This window comes from Oryctolagus cuniculus, chromosome 2, assembly GCF_964237555.1.
Source record: "Oryctolagus cuniculus chromosome 2, mOryCun1.1, whole genome shotgun sequence".
Taxonomy (NCBI): Eukaryota; Metazoa; Chordata; class Mammalia; order Lagomorpha; family Leporidae; genus Oryctolagus; species Oryctolagus cuniculus.
In genome coordinates, this window is record NC_091433.1 from 21,570,379 (window position 1) to 21,587,132 (window position 16,754).

General features: G+C 40.6%; 1 protein-coding gene across 4 annotated transcripts in view; it reads left to right on the forward strand.

Annotated features, from left to right (window-relative positions):
- The window catches only part of TBC1D19 (TBC1 domain family member 19), a 177,480-nt gene that overhangs the window by 64,117 nt on the left and 96,609 nt on the right, over positions 1-16,754 (forward strand). For all 4 annotated transcript variants that reach the window (XM_051842268.2, XM_051842305.2, XM_051842295.2 and 1 more), the window contains 4 exons: positions 2,442-2,552; positions 8,296-8,368; positions 14,701-14,739; positions 16,259-16,371. In XM_051842268.2, coding sequence (XP_051698228.1) covers positions 2,442-2,552; positions 8,296-8,368; positions 14,701-14,739; positions 16,259-16,371 — 336 coding nt within the window. The remainder of the gene's footprint in view (positions 1-2,441; positions 2,553-8,295; positions 8,369-14,700; positions 14,740-16,258; positions 16,372-16,754) is intronic.

The following is a 16,754-nucleotide window of genomic DNA, read 5'->3' on the forward strand; positions in this document are numbered from 1 at the left end:
GGAGAGGGAGAGCGTAAGAGAGAGATCCAGAGAGAAAAAGGGAGAGAGCAAGAGAGAGCAAAGGAGAGAGAGATCAATGACATATTATGATATATTTTTCATTTCATTGCCTGTATTAATTGAGATATCCTACACTGTATTTTATTGTATGAATTAAGCATTATTTAAATAATCCTCTCTGATGAGAAATTTAAATTGCTTGATATTTTTCCATTTAAGCAGTATACCATAAACATTATTTCTTCACTATGAGGGAACCTCAAAAATTTCATGGAGGCACCAGTGTTGTGGCACAGCAGGTTGAGCTGATGCCTACAGCACTAGCATCCCAAATGAGCACCGATTCAAGTCCTGGCTACTGCACTTCTGACCCAGCTCCCTGCTAATGCATCTGGGAAAGCAGCTGAAAGGTCCCAAATGCTTGGGTCCCTGCACCCACATGGGAGACCCAGATAAAGCTCCTTGCTTCTGGCTTTTGCCTGGCCTAACCCTGGCCATTGTGGTCATTTGGGGAGTGAACCAGCAGATGGAAGATATCTCTTTCTGCCTTTCCCTGTCTCTGTAACTCTGTCTTTCAAATAAATAAAATAAATCTTAATTTAAAAAGTTAATGGAAGGGGCTGGTGCTGTGGCGAAGTGGGCCAAGCCTCTGTCTGCAGCATCTGCATCCCATATGGGTGCCGGTTCTAGTCCCAGCTGCTCCACTTCCAATCCAGCTCTCTGCTATGACCTGGGAAAGCAGTAGATGATGGCCCAAGCGCTTGGGCCCCTGCAGCCACATGGGAGACCCAGAAGAAGCTCCTAGCTCCTGGCTGCAGATGGGTCTAGCTCCGGAATTTGTGGCCATTTTGGGAGTGAACCAGCGGATGGAACATGTCTCTCTGTCTTTCCTTCTCTCTGTCTGCAACTCTCTCTCTCCAATAAATAAATAAAATCTTAAAAACAAAAAATGTTAATGGAAAAACAATTAAAACTCTCTGAAATCCATGCATAGGTTTTCATAATACACATTTCCATGAGCTTCTGGAAGACCTTGCATATGCATGGATTTCAAAATTTTTTTGCAGAACCAAAATAAACTTACCTGTCAATTCCACTTTCCGTGAATGTTTGAGTACCTTTCTGTCTTTGCAAATATTTTATTATTTTCTCAAAGTCATGTTCTGTATTCATACTTGTGGAAGTGAGATTCCTAGATAAAAGGATATATAAATATCTAAGATAGTTTTAATCTATTTATATTTGCGAACTATGTAAATTGTCTTTTTTTTAGCTTTGCTTCTAAAATTTCTTTATTTTGTCCTTGCAGATTTGGTTTAGAGGTTATATCCTGTAGTGCTACTCCAACATTCTTATAAAAGTCTGGCTAATTTCTCTTTTTATTTATTTTAATTATTCTGAATTTTAAAAAAATTATTTGAGAGATGCAGACAGAAATAGAGATCTCCATTTAGTATTGGGTCTCCTGTGTGGGTACTGGAGAGCCGACCACTTGAGCCATCACTGGTGCTTCCTAGCATGTGCGTTAGCAAGAAGCTGGAACCAGGAGCAGAGCCAGGAATCAAATATAGGCAGTCTGCTAGGGGAGGCAGATGTCTCCAGAAATGGCTTTTTAACTACTCAGACGAATACCCACCCCAAATTTCTAATTTTTAAAATTGTTAGAGTTGATTTTTAAATATTTCCTGATATAAAGTCTTTGTTTTTTCTGTCATCTTCCCTGGGAAAATGTTATAATTATTTTTATTTTTTATAACTTTAAAAAGATTTATTTATTTATCTGAAAGGCAGAGTTATGAAAGAGAAAGGGAGGGATGGATGAAATGGATGGGTGGGTGGACGACACACACACACACACATACACACACAGAGAAAAAGAGAGAGAGAGAGAGATCTTCCATCTGCTGGTTCACTCTTAAAATGGCTGCAACAGCCAGAGCTGGACCAGGTGGACACCAGGAGGCTAGAACTCCATTCAGGTCTCTCACATGGGTTGCAGGGGCTCAAGTACTTGGACCAGCTTCTACTACTTTCCAAGACACATTCGCAGAGAGCTGGATCAGAAGTGGAGTAGCCAGGACTTGAACCTGTGCCCATATGGGTTGCTGGCACTGTAAGTGGCAGCTTAATACACTGTGCCACAATGCTGGCCTCAAAAATTTTTTGTTGTTTTTATTTTTAACTGAGTGCTTAACTTTAAAGTCTAGTTTTTACATGGTAGTTTATTAATTGGACTATTAAAACCATCCTAATTAAAAGCAGGTTTATGGTATTTTAACTTTCAATATAATTTAATACTATCTTAGAATGTGATTAAAATATATGCATAACTTCAGATAGTTTTGAATTTTGTGGTGGTATTTGAGAGCATCACTATGAATTTCATAAACATAAGCATCCTCTAAAGAAACTAACTAATTTTGTTGGATTTATTTTTAAAGGTATTAATTAATCTTCGCAACCCAAATTATGAAAATGGCGATCCTCTTAGTTTCAGGACTCATTTGGGTTTAATCCAAGTTCCTCTGAAAGTGAAAGACATCCCTGAATTGGTAAGCATAAACTTTAAAAATAACATATTTTAGAAGACAACCATTAGAAAAGTGTTTTATTGCAGCGTGTATCTAAACCACTAGTGTAAACTGATTGAAACAAATTGTGAGTTTTTTAAAATTGTTTGTAAGAAAGTACATTTTACTTATTTCATCCAACTTTTGTGGAATTCATAACATGGTGAGACACTGGGAGAGACAGGGAAGGTCAAGAAGAGCTAGAGACTTTCCGCTCTGGAGCCCGTCCCTGACATTTGGTGAGGAAGCGAGTTTTAAAATGAAGAGTGTGGAGATTTCCTGATGGTGGAGTTAAGGTATTATCAAGCCTTTTGTTTATCACCCCAAAACAAAGGCTGTTGATTTTTGCATATTGATTTTTTTTTGACAGGCAGAGTGGACAGTGAGAGAGAGACAGAGAGAAAGGTCTTCTGTGGGGAGCAATCCGGACTGGACTAAGTTACTGAAATTAAGACTTATTCTATGCATCTGCTCTCCCACAATATGGCGCTGGGAGAGAAGTAAACAGCTTCCGCACAGCTGCCTCCAGTTCAACCAATTAACTGTAGGACTTGCTCCTGATTGGAGAGCAGCGTACTCGGCGTGTGGGCAGCCGAGTTGGGATTGGCGGAGGAGGACTATAAAGGAGGAGAGAGACGGCATGCACCGGGAACATCTATGGGGAACATCTAAGGGAACCCGTGCAGCCCCCGAGAGAGCCGGCCGGCGGTGTGCCGCTCCCCTGCGGAAGTGGGGAATGTGGCCAGGGGGAACTGCCCTTCCACGGAGGTGGAAGGGATAGTAGCCAACCCGGGAAGAACCAGCAGTAAACCCGGGGAGGGCCGAGCAGACGAAAGAACAGCGCAGGGTCCTGTGTCGTTCCTCCACGAAGAGGGGGAGCGACATAATGGTGCCGTGACTCGGATATGAAGCCTAGGCAGGGCTTGGTGTCGTTCCTCCACGAAGAGGGGGAGCGACATAATGGTGCCGTGACTCGGATAGGAAACCTAGCTCGGATAGCAAACTTAGGAGGGAAGAAATGACTCGGATAGGAAACCTAGGATGGATAGCAAACTTAGGAGGGAAGAAACGGGAAGAACTGGGAAAATACCGGAGAGAGAGACTAGCAAACAGCCTAGGGAAAAGCCGGACGAAAAGGGTGCCGGAAGAAGCTATTGAAAGCCTAGGCATAGACTCGGATACGGACTACAGGGGAAGCTGGGAGAAATCTCTAAGGTCGAAAGCGAAAGTGAAAGCTAGAACAAACAGACTCGGACGCGGACTGTGGGGAGAGGCCAGGAGAAATGAGGGAGGAATATCGTTGGAGGAAAGTTTGGGGAAACATACCGGGTAGAGAAAAGTGTTAGGGAAATTGAAGCCGCGGGGGGCAGGCCAAGGCGGACACGAAAGCCACTTTGGGATTCTCAAGTTAGCCCGGGAATAGGGGGCGAAAAGTTGAAACCAGAAGCTGAAACGTGAGCCTGGTTGGGATCCGTCTGATTAGCCCGGGGAGCAAAGGACGGGAAGCCAAACCGTGGGGCAGAGACGTATGCTGGGTTGAATTCGCCAGGCTAGCCCGGGGAACTTAGATTGAATGCTAGTGGCGGACACGTAAGCTACGCTGTGTTACTCGCGGAAGCCGCCGCGTGCAGAGAGAGCACGGGGCATGAATAGATAGGGAACGGGGCTGGCGCGAGGCCGTGGTGCAGACGCGAAGGGCGTGGAGACCGCAGAGCGTGCGAAGCCAAGCCACGCAAAGCCGAGCCGCGCAGATGAGAGAGATGCGGGCTGAAGCGGCTCAGAGCCGGAAAGCTGCCGAGAAGCAGCCTCGGGGCGGGCGCAGCCGGGAAGCTGCAGGGATAAGAGAAATAGAAGTTTAGAAATAAAATGAGAGAAATAAGAATGCTGGGAGATAGAAGTAAAATGGGAGAAATAGGAATGCCCGGAGATAGAGAAATAAGAAATAGAAAGGCCTCCCTACAACACTGCAATGTGAGAGCTTGGATTCGGTCTGCCCGATTAGTGAGGCGATGAGCACCTGGGCGGCTAGCAGCTTATGCGCTGCAGGTCACCGAAGACAGGCACGAATTAACATCAGTAAGGCCTCCCCACAAAAAGGCAATGAGAAGGCTTGGATTCGGTCTGCCTAATTAAGGCGGTAAGCGCCAGCAGGCGGCTCGACCAGAGTGTGAGCCGCAGGTCACCGAACACAGGCACGCATCAGCGCCTAAAAACCTCCTCACAACATGGCGAAGAGAGGACCCGGATTCGGTTTGCCTGATTGTAAGAACCTGTGGCAACTCTAGCAAGTAGAGCAGAGTGTGTGCTGCGGGACACCGAAGACAGGCGCATATCAACGCCAAAAATAAAAAGAAAGGGGGATCTGTGGGGAGCAATCCGGACTGGACTAAGTTACTGAAATTAAGACTTATTCTATGCATCTGCTCTCCCACAATATGGCGCTGGGAGAGAAGTAAACAGCTTCCGCACAGCTGCCTCCAGTTCAACCAATTAACTGTAGGACTTGCTCCTGATTGGAGAGCAGCGTACTCGGCGTGTGGGCAGCCGAGTTGGGATTGGCGGAGGAGGACTATAAAGGAGGAGAGAGACGGCATGCACCGGGAACATCTATGGGGAACATCTAAGGGAACCCGTGCAGCCCCCGAGAGAGCCGGCCGGCGGTGTGCCGCTCCCCTGCGGAAGTGGGGAATGTGGCCAGGGGGAACTGCCCTTCCACGGAGGTGGAAGGGATAGTAGCCAACCCGGGAAGAACCAGCAGTAAACCCGGGGAGGGCCGAGCAGACGAAAGAACAGCGCAGGGTCCTGTGTCGTTCCTCCACGAAGAGGGGGAGCGACAGTCTTCCTTTGCAGTTAGTTCACCCTCCAATGGCCGCGGCGGCCCGTGCGCTGCGGCCAGCACATGGTGCTGATCTGAAGCCAGGAGCCAGGTGCTTCCTCCTGGTCTCCCATGTGGGTGCAGGGCCCAAGGACTTGGGCCATCCTCCACTGCACTCCTGGGCCACAGCAGAGAGCTGGACTGGAAGAGGAGCAACTGGGACAGAATCCGGTGCCCCGACCGGTACTAGAACCTGGTGTGCCGGCGCCGTAGGCAGAGGATTAGCCTAGTGAGCCGCGGCGCCAGCCTCAGAGAGTTTTGCACCAAAATAAACTTATCTTTTAATTGTTTTTCCAGTAACTTTTTTTGTTTTTAAGATTTTATTTATTTATTGGAGAGATAGAGTTACAGACAGAGATGGAGAGACCAAGAGAGACATGTTCCACCTGCTGGTTCATTCCCAAAATGGCCACAAATTCCGGAGCTAGGTGCATCTGCAGCCAGGAGCTTCTTCTGGGTCTCCCATGTGGCTACAGGGGCCCAAGTGCTTGGGCCATCATCTACTGCTTTCCCAGGTCATAGCAGAGAGCTGGATTGGAAGTGGAGCAGCTGGGACTAGAACCGTCACCATTTTGCACTAGGTTAATCCTCCGCCTGCAGTGCTGGCATCCCATATGGACGCTGGTTCTAGTCCCGGTTGCACCTCTTCCAGTTCAGCTCTTTGCTGTGGCCTGGAAGGGCAGTGGAGGATGGCCCAAGTCCTTGGGCCCTGCACCCGCATGGGAGACCAGGAGGAGGTTCCTGGCTCCTGGCTTCGGACTGGTGCAGCTCCGGCCGTTGCGGCCATTTGGGGAGTGAACCAACGGAAGGAAGACCTTTCTCTCCCTCTCAATGTCTGTAACTCTAGCTGTCAAGTAAATAAAAAAATCTTTAAAAAAAATGTTAGAAGTCCTAATAGTAGAGGTTAGGGTTTATCAAGAAAGTGCTCTGGCTTTTCAGAAGAGGAAATGGCAGATTTCTCTTTCTGGAAGTGGTGGGAAATCTACTCAGAGATACTTCCATTTGAACTGGTTCTCAAAGGAGTTTACTAGGGAAAGAATCAGGAAAAGGTAATTTAGGAAAAGGCCCACTGTGTGCCTGAGTGGGACTAGTCTTGTGTTGTCTGTAGGGACCTTAAGCTGATGAGAAAGCATTCTTAGTTATTGGAGAACCTAAAGCCTATTATTAATTTCTAAGCAAGTGTGACTCTATGCCCTAGCAGACCGTTAGTCCTTCTCTTCTGCCTCCCCTGTATTCAGGTGGCCTAGTGCTGTGATTCTAACTTGGATGGTTTATCTGTGACCCTGCCATGTCTAAGTACTCAACTTGGTAAGGGCTCAGTGAGTCCTGTAACCCTATAATGGAATAGCACTTAGACCTAGTCACAGTGTTAGGAAGATTCATCCACTTTAAGTGGAAGTTCCTTAAAACTGTGATTTATTAACTGTCAAATGAAATTCCATCTATGTCCTGTTTGCTAATTCAGTCATGTGGTTCAAAAAATACTGAACCCCTCTGCTATGTCAGGCCTCTGGATGAATACAGGGTGTGCAAATATGGATGAGTCTTTGACTTCACACTGCAAGCTAGTGGGAAGATGAACAGTAAAAAGGTAGTTTCACTGTGATGTGGTTAGGTGCTTCAATAGAAGTTGGTATGAGATAATACTTATGTATGTGCATAGAGAGTTGCTTACATCAGCCTGGAATATCAAGGAAGGCTTGAGAAGACATGAAACCTGAGACGAGTTTTGAAGATCAGAGATTTGAGCCCACATCTGCTCATGTTGAGTAAGAAATATTTTGGATACAAAGCCTACTATTGAAGTGTTTATCGGGCCTGCATCCTTTAGTATGAAGACTAAGCTTGTTTTAAAAATGAAATACAAATTAACAAGCTAGTGATGTCAATGAAGTAACAGTGTCTTAAAATGCATGGAAGACAGTGATTGAAAATAGAAGAATAACAAATTTTCAGCTTACTAGTCATTAAAATGTGGGAACATAGGTTGCAGTACTTTTTAAAGCTATAGACAAAATCAAGTTTAGTTAAGAATGGAAATAAAATGGCCGTTATTTAGAATCAATACAAAATGAAATGTATGTATGTGCATGTTAGGCTGAGTAACTGTTTTGTGATAAACATTAATACATCACAGACTTAAATAACAAGATAATTAGGAAGGATTAAAACTAATTCTATTTTTTAAATGGAGAAGGAAGTATGGTTTTAGCAATTAGAATAGTAGCAAAACATTGAGGCATATATTAATAGAAATATTTAATTACTTAGGGAATAAAAATAATGTGTATAGTATTTTTAAAAATACCGAACATTACTTTCCTTAGACATTCCTAGATAAGTAGAGGAAGTAGGGAGAATGAATCCAGTTTATTCTTATTTTAACTGAGCAGTTGCTAGTCTAGTTTTACATAAAAATAAATTTGTTTTGCGTATTTGTTTAGTTAATTAAACCTTAAGACAAGTACAATACCAAAGAAAGCACAGATATATGATTGTTTTACTAATTTTAGACAATTATTTTTGAAGATTATAATTGTGACAAGTGCTACTTATACTGTGTGTGTGTGTGTGTGTGTGTGTGTGTTTTAGGAAAGGTTTCAATGCTTCTAGTTCTCTACTCAAAAGCACAATTATCATTCTTTATTAATTAACTTGTTGACTAATAAAAATCAACAACTATTTTTGGGAAGCTTTCTAAAAAATATGAGCCATACTCATATTGGGCAAAACTACATTCATTTTTATATTGCAATTTTTATTTAAGCTGATGTGTAGGTGAATATGATCTTATACTAATGTGCAGTAAAGTCTGAGATGTATGTTAATGTTACATATGTTATTTTTCAGAAAGAATACTTTGTAGAACTTGGCTTAAATACAGGACAACTGGGTATAGATGATTCTACACAAGTGCCTCCTGGTTAGTATTCTTCTGTTTTTATAGCACATAATTAATTAATCTTACAGAATAAGATATCTTATATAGTTCTGTTCATGGCTAGTGATAGCCTTATATAAGAAAAGGAACAGAAATACTAAGACAACCCTGAATTATATGTGTATTTTTCCCTTTTGAAATAATCTTTAAGAATTGTTTATGGAGTTGGCATTGTGACAGTGATTTAAGCTGCTGCCTGTGACACCAGCATCCCCTGTGGGCTCTGGTTCATGTCCCAGCTGTACCATTTACGTTTGATTCAGCACACTCCAATATGCCTGGGAAGGCAGTAGAAGATGGCCCAAGTGTTTGGGCCCCTATACTCATGTGAGACATGGAGGAAGCTTCTGACTCCTGGCTTCAGCACAGCCCCAGACCATTGTGGCCATTTGGGGAGCGAACCAACAGATGGAAGATTTCTTCCTATCTCTTTCATCCCTCTCTCTTTGTAACTCTGTCTTTCAAGTAAATAATTTTTTTAAAATTGTTTGAAATTATTCTAAACCTTATAGTAGCTATACTTTAAAACACTAGATTTATTTCTTAAACTAGAGTGTTGATTTTCCTTCTTTGATTTACACATAATGCAATAAATATTCAGTGGGAGCCTACTGAGGGCCAGATACTGGTGAGTAAATTCGTGGATGTAAGGCATAGTCCTGCTCTTAGTGGTAGGCGACATAGATTCAGTGTGGCAGATGCTGTGACTAGATGCAAAGGGGTAGCTGCATCAGAGCAAAGAGCACCTCCACCGTCTGGAGCAGCCTGACATTCTGTTAGTCATCAGTTATTTTTGCTGTCTCTGCTTGTCAATGTAGGTTTTCTAAAAGCTGGGTTAAATTCATGTTCATTTAATAAGATTGTTTTCAGTGGTGTAGTATTTGTGTTTTTGCCTGACTTGAGAATTGCTAGGCAACAAAATTACTTGGAAAGAAGAATTGGATATTATATCTTTGCCCAGGGTTCACTGGGATTTTTATTTTCTTAGCCTTTGTCTATGACTTTGGTTAAGTTGGGAATTAATGCTAAATGTTTGAAAATGCTGCTACTGCTTGTGTTTTGATAGAGACAAGTTTTATATTTAGGATTAAGTCCAACTGTGACTTAAAGGAACTGTGTTCTTACTCATCTTAAAAACCCCTATTACTATGTCTTATCATTGCTTCCATTCAATTATTGTTATATTTGCAGTACATTCTTCTCATACTAATTAATCAAGTAGAAAATTAATCAAGGAGAAAAGTCTTTACTATTATATTGCAGAATTCTTATTAACAAATAATACTAATAAAAACACTAGATATATCACTTGTTCCTACAAACTCCTGAATATGTATTTATTTTATTTTTTAAAAAACCTTATTTATTTGCAAGACACACACACACACACACACACACACACACAGAGAGAGAGAGAGAGAGAGAGAGAGAGGGAGGGAGGGAGAGGGAGAGAGACAGAGATTGCTCCCATCTGCTGGTTCACTCCCCAAATACCGACAATGGCTAGGGCTCCAACAGGGCAAGCCAGGAACTGAAATGCAATCCAGGTCTCTCACATAGGTACAGGGGTCCAACTGTTTGAGCCATCATTGCTGTATCCCAGGGTCTGTGAGTCAGGGCTCGGAGCCAGGAATTGAACTCTGGTACTCTGAAATGTGGGTGTTGTGCCTACCAGGTTAAATGTCTGCTCCTGCATTTATTTTAAATTTATGCACACATACACAGACACACAGAGACAAACTCATATACTTCATGTGGAAACCATTTATAGTATCAGCAAGATCAGCATGCTTTCATGAGACTCTGTCATTGTGGAAGGGAGTTAGTGAAAAGTTTGATATGAAAGTGAATCTTACTAGATGTAAATTTTGCTAAACAGACATTTTCAATAGTTTGTTATTTCTGAATAAAAAGGTATTCAGTTGGCACCGAATTTCCTGAAGTGTATTCTGGGGGAGTATTCGTAATTTGTCCTGTGAAAGAGGATCTTGTTGTCACATAAAGTTTGGGAAGGCCTGTGATGTATACTTTCGTTAGATGAATAATGTGTGTCACTATCTTAAAAGACTATGAAAATTCCTGGGTAAACTATTTTAGCTTGGCATCTCCCAAATTTGTTTTACCACAGAACTTTCTTTTCTCCAAGCAAGATCTGTTAATACTGATGCAGCTGTTAATAGGATGGTCCTCAGAGCACTCTGAGAAACATGGAATAGAATATAGACTGGAGACTCTGGTTCTGCCTTCTTTGGGCTTCTTATTCTTGGCTAGAAAATATCATTTAGAAAGTACAATTATTATATTAACATGATAGTTAAACTATGTAAAAAAGTATTCTTGAATATTGCTTATTTCATGCTGCTTTGTGAAATAAAACACTATCATCATCCAGCAGTATCATTCATTTTAATAAGAGAACAAAAATTTGCTGTCAAGGTTTGATCCTTGGTTACTAAGCCTGACAATCATAGATAAGTAAGGTGAAAATTGTTACTTTATATGTAGCCTCTGAAATAAATATGTTTTTGTCAGACTTTTTTTTCCTTGTAATCTGTTTAAATTTTACTAATAGAAAATGGCTTTATGGGGGCTGGCGCTGTGGCATAGCAGGTAAAGCTGCTGCCTGCAGTACCGGCATCCCATATGGGCACAGCTTCGAGTCCTGCCTCCTCTGCGTCCAATTCAGTTCTCTGTTATGGCTTGGGAAAGCAGTAGAAGATGGCCCAAGTCCTTGGGCCCCTGCACCCAAGTGGGAGACCTGGAAGAAGCTCCTGGCTCCTGGCTTCAGACTGGTGCAGCTCTGGCCATTGTGGTCATCTGGGGAGTGAACCAGTGGATGGAAGACCTCTCTCTATCTCTCTCTGCCTCTGCCTCTCTGTATCTCTGCCTTTCAAAAAAATGATTGTTTGTTAGCAGGAATCCCAGACAATTTTCTTGGTCACTGAATACTGATCAGTTGATTACTTTTGGGGACATCAGAAATAGAATACAATAAGCTAAAAAAGGGTACTTTGGTTCAGGTATTCTATTTAATTAAAAAGCTATGGATTATTTTTTCCATCTAAAAATTATCTAATACTGAAAATGTACCAAACATACAGTAATCTTTCTTTAAGAAAATTCTTCTGCTTTTTGCTTATTGTTGTAATTTTATGTATCAAGCCATATTTTTTAAAATATTTCAGGTAATGGAAAACTGGCTGCTTCTATTATTCATTGTTGGGAGTAATGGTGTAGTTGGTTCTGCATTTAGATGTCCTTGGAGTACTCAAATTCTGTCACTCTTTACCCTAGCAACCTCCATCCTCCCAAGAGTGCTATGGGCACAAGAAATATTAACAAATGGAAAACAGAAGTATAGTACCATTTTGTATTTGGCTGGAATAAGGTTGGGTGTTACAGAACAGACTTTCTAGAAAACGGTGTTAAATTATCTTAGCCAAAGGGACAAGCTTTGTGCTACAGTGTGTTAATCTGCCACCTGAAATGCTGGCATCCCATGTTGGAGCTCTGGTTTGAGTCTTGGCTGCTCCATTTCCAATCCAGTTCCCTGCTAATGTGCCTAGGAGGGCAGAAAAGAGGTCCAAGTACTTGAGTCCCTTCACTTGGAGACTTGGATGGAGTTCCTGGTTCCTGGCCTCTGCTTTGCCCAACCCTGGCCATTGTGGTTGTTTGGAAAGTGAAACAGTGGATAGAAGATCTCTTTTTCCCTCTCTCTTTGTCTCTGTTTTTCTCTAACATTTTGCATTTCAAATAATGAAAATAAACCTTAAAAATAAAACTTAGCCCAAGATCAGTCTCCTTGTCCTTCTGTGTCCTTATCTCACTCTCTGAGGCCATTAAGCCACCCTTGATAAGAACTTCAAAGTACCTGGGCATGAGCAGCCTCGTCAGGAGAGCATCAGGTTCCAAGTTGGCTACCAAGTTGCCGGAGACCTAGGCTGTGTTTATGGAGAGAGCCATATGCAAGTTCATGTCCTTTAACACACAGTTAATTCATTGGAAGGAGTTATCTACTGCTGTGTAATCTGATAAATGCAATCAACAGTTCCTCCTTTCCCAGGAGTTTGGGAGGAGGAGGAAAGAAAGTTGAGCTACTGATTTTCTATGGAATGAACCAAAGATCTAAAGTCACAACTCCCTCCATTGCCATGACTTCGTATTTCTTTGTTTTACTCTAATTTTAATACAACTTTTATAAAGTATAAAATGCATGCTGGAAAGTACTTACATCATTACAGATCAGTGAAGGTTTCCAAAGTGAGTGCGCTTGTATAACCTCCAATCAGATGAAGAAACAGACTATTACAGCCTCCCAGCAGCCCTCTTGGCTGCTCTACCAGCCCCACGGCTAACGACTAGTGACACTTCTAACACAGGCTAGTTTTGCCTGTTTTGTACTTCATCATCACGGAACTCTACAGGATACGCTTCTCTGTGTGTCTGGCTTCTTTCACTTTATGTTGTTGGTTTTTTTTTTTTTTTTTTTTTTTTTTTTTTTTTTTTTTTTTACAGGCAGAGTTAGACAGTGAGAGAGAGATAGAGAGTTATAGACAGTGAGAGAGAGCCAGACAGAAAGGTCTTCCTTCCGATGGTTTACTCCCCTAATGGCCGCCACGGCTGGCGCTGCGCGCTGATCCAAAGTCAGGAGCCGGGTGCTTCCTCTCTGTCTCCCATGTGGGTGCAGGGACCCAAGCACTTGGGCCATCCTCCACTGCCCTCCCAGGCCACATCAGAGAGCTGGACTTGAAGAGGAGCAATCGGGACTAGTACCCGGCACCCCAACCAGGACTAGAATCCAGGGTGCCGGTGCCGCAGGCAGAGGATCAGCCAAGTGAGCCATGGCGCCGGCCCACTTTATGTTGTTTTTAAGATCACTTGTGTTGTGTGGAATTATAAATCACTTATTCTCATTGCTGTATCGTAATTCTTTTTATGAATACAGCACTAGTCATCTGGTCTGTTGTTGATGGTCTCTTGAGTTATTTCCACGATTTGGTTATTGTCAACAGTGCTTCTGTGAATATTTTTGTACATGTCTCTTGGTGTACATACTATATGCATTATAGTATGTACCTGGGAGTAAATTGCTGGTTTTTGTAGGATGTTCAGTGTTAGCTTGATATTGCCAGTTTTCCAAAGTGGTTGAACCAATTTATGCTCCCAGCAACTTTATGAGAAATTCGTTTGTTTGGTATCTTTTCACTTAGAATTGTCAATCTTTTTCATTTTGGCATTGTGATGATCGTGTATTTCATAATGGTTTTAATAACATTTCTGGGATGACTAATGTGGTTGAGCCATTTTCCTTTGTTTATTGTCCCTTTAAGTTATCTTTTTTGTCAGGTTCTTGGCCTATTTTTGTCTGACATTGTCTTCCTTTTTCTACCAAAAGTTCTTTATATATTCTGGATAAAAGTTCTTTGCTAGTTATATGTATTACAAATATTTTTCTTACACTCTGTGACTTACCTTTTTACTCTTAATGGTGTTTTTGATAAACAAGTCTTTGTTATTTTAATATTGTTTAGTATATGAGTCTTTTTCCATTGTGATTGGTACTTTTATAAAAAAGCAGCCCATCCCATATAATCTTTTAAAATGGGATTTGTATAGTGGAATTTTACCTTTAACGTAAGGCTTTTAAGATAGACTTTAATCGTAGATTGGAGTGAAAGTAGAACTCTGTAAATGAACCACCAACAAGTTTTCTTTTTATTTGAAAAAAACTGAAGATGAGTGGAAACATTTTTTGTGAGAAGATATTCTAACAAAGGAAAAGTTAAAGTATCAAATTTTTCCTTCTGATTATATAACTTAGAAAAAACTTTCCAGCATATGAGGTAAATGTAGTTTTCTGCAGAGCCACACAGCTTTAAAAATAATTGAAAGTATCAGTATACGGCACACATTCGCCATAGAGGTGACAATGCTGCTCGGGATGCTCACAATGAAGTGTCCGGGTTTAAGTCCTGGCTTTGTGTCTGATTGTAGCTTCTTGCTAATGGAAACCTGGGAGGCAGCAAGTAATGATGGCTCCAGTACTTGTGTTCCTGCCACACACAAGGAAGCCTTGACAGGGTTCCAGGCTCCTGGATTTGACTTGGTCTACCTCTGGTTATTGCATGCATTTGAGGAGTGAACTAGCAAGTGGCTGATCTCTTTCTGTCTCTATCTCTCTGTCTTGCAAATAAATTTTTAAAAAATTTTTAAATTAAAAATCAGGACAGAAAAAATGTAGCTGTTCTTCTAAGTGTAATTAAGCATATTTATATTTTATATTTAATAATTTTGTTTTCTTTTCATGTTTTTAGAACTTTTTGAAAATGAGCACGTGCGTATTGGTCAAAAAGGTAAGCTTTTAAGTATACTTATATTAATTTCTGAAAAATGAGATCACCTTCAGTAAATATCTGCATCAGATATCGCCAATTGAAATTTAATCTCTGAAAAGCTAAAAACCAAAAGAGGCACAATATTTATCTATGCAGATAATTTAATAGAAGGCTTTATAGAGCAGGAAAATGCATCGTTTTGGCTTTATAATAAATGTCAAATGAAGTACACAACTAGTTCACTAAAATTGAAATGCAGACACACATTCGTCGGGGATGTTAGATAAACTCATTCAGCAGAGTTTTCTTTTGAATTCAGAAGGTAAGTTCTGTCTTTGATGCACTCACACATCTCTCATTAGAATTAATGGGACTATGCTCCTGCATTAGCAGAGCATGTAACCAACAGTTCCTGCTGATCGTTCCCCGCAGGAAGACTTACTAACCCACGTGGCTCTCAGTATTCTAAGGAATAATATTTTCCTGTATTTTAAAGATCCTTTTCCTTATTTATATAAATCTTTTGTCTTTGAAATATGAAGTGCAGGTAAATCTTTGTGTCAGAATGAACCCTATATGGCAATTATATTGTCTTGTACAAAACTTTCTAGGTCTGTTTTTCAAAATCATATTTATTTAAAAGGTTTCATTGGTATGACTTGACAACTTCATTAAATGCAATTGCAAATTAAAGAATTTGTTTCATCAATTTTTTATTTCATGTGATTCTTTTGTTTCTCTTGGCCATATCATTTTCATTTAGTATAAGACTATTTTCCCTTTCAAGATTTTAAGAATAAATGTAAGAAAAAATACTCTTAGACAAACATCAGCGATTAACTAGTATTTTTTTTTTTTGTATTTTGCCTTTTGGGACATTATTTTCAGAAACAATAGCTAGCATTTTTATTTAAAAAGATAAAAATGAAATTTAGAAGTTTATATGTTAATTTTGTGAAATTTGCTGCTCAACAGTACTTTTTGCCTTCTTAAAATATTATCAGATCTTCTTTGGTTTTGCCTCTTGAAAAAAAATTCTCTTTTCTATTGATTTTGGTAGATAACTAACAAGTCATCTATTAGAATGGATTATCTTATCTGGTATATGTCATGTACCATAATAGAACATTCATGACTTAGTAGAATATGTGTAAGAAATTTATGGTTTCAGTAGATATAACTTGAGTTAATCATGGAATCCATATTTTATACATATATATGTGTGTATATATATATATATATACACATACACACGCTTTAGTAATTCAGATCCATGTTAATTAAAGCAACATCTCAAAATCTCAAGGTGCCTATATTTAAAACTTTTATCAGGCTGAGTAGAAGGTGGAGAAGTTTAATTAAGGCTTTCAGCTTACAGGGCTGTAAATGGGGCCGTATAAAATCCAGAGTGAGAAAAGGTCAGGCGATGCTGCGATCACATCAGATGTCAATGTTAGTTTCCCGGAAGACTTAGAGTGAGAGACTTCAGTGAGATTGCGTATAGCTTCCCTCATGAGATCTTCATGTATTTTGACAGTCCTAGCAGAGCAAGACAGTGCCGCTGCTCAACAGTACATCAGACAAGGAAGTCCCACGGCACTGAGAGCGGAACTGTGGGCTCTCATTTTGAATATTTCCGGTCAACCCGAGGTAAGCAGGAAAAAGAATAGGCCAAATCTGAGATACTGATATTTGATTTTTAGCCAATTGTTGAAAACAGAAACTTTTCACTCTTACTCTATTATTTATCTGTCTTTTTTATTTCCAAAATCATGGTAGTTTTTGGTCTCTGAGGTAAGAGTTAACATGTAATTGAATCAGCATGCTTAAATACAAATTTTTTTTCTTAATAAATAATATGGGATTATGCATACAAGCAAAAAATGAGATTTTGAGAAGTGGAGTCTGACAGTTTAGATCAGTGAAGATATGTGGTAGGATTGGGTTGGAATAGCAAGAAATAAAGGACAACGCAGTGTAAGTAAAAGAATTCTTTGTCACTATGATTACCTAGGAAATATGCAGTCGTTATG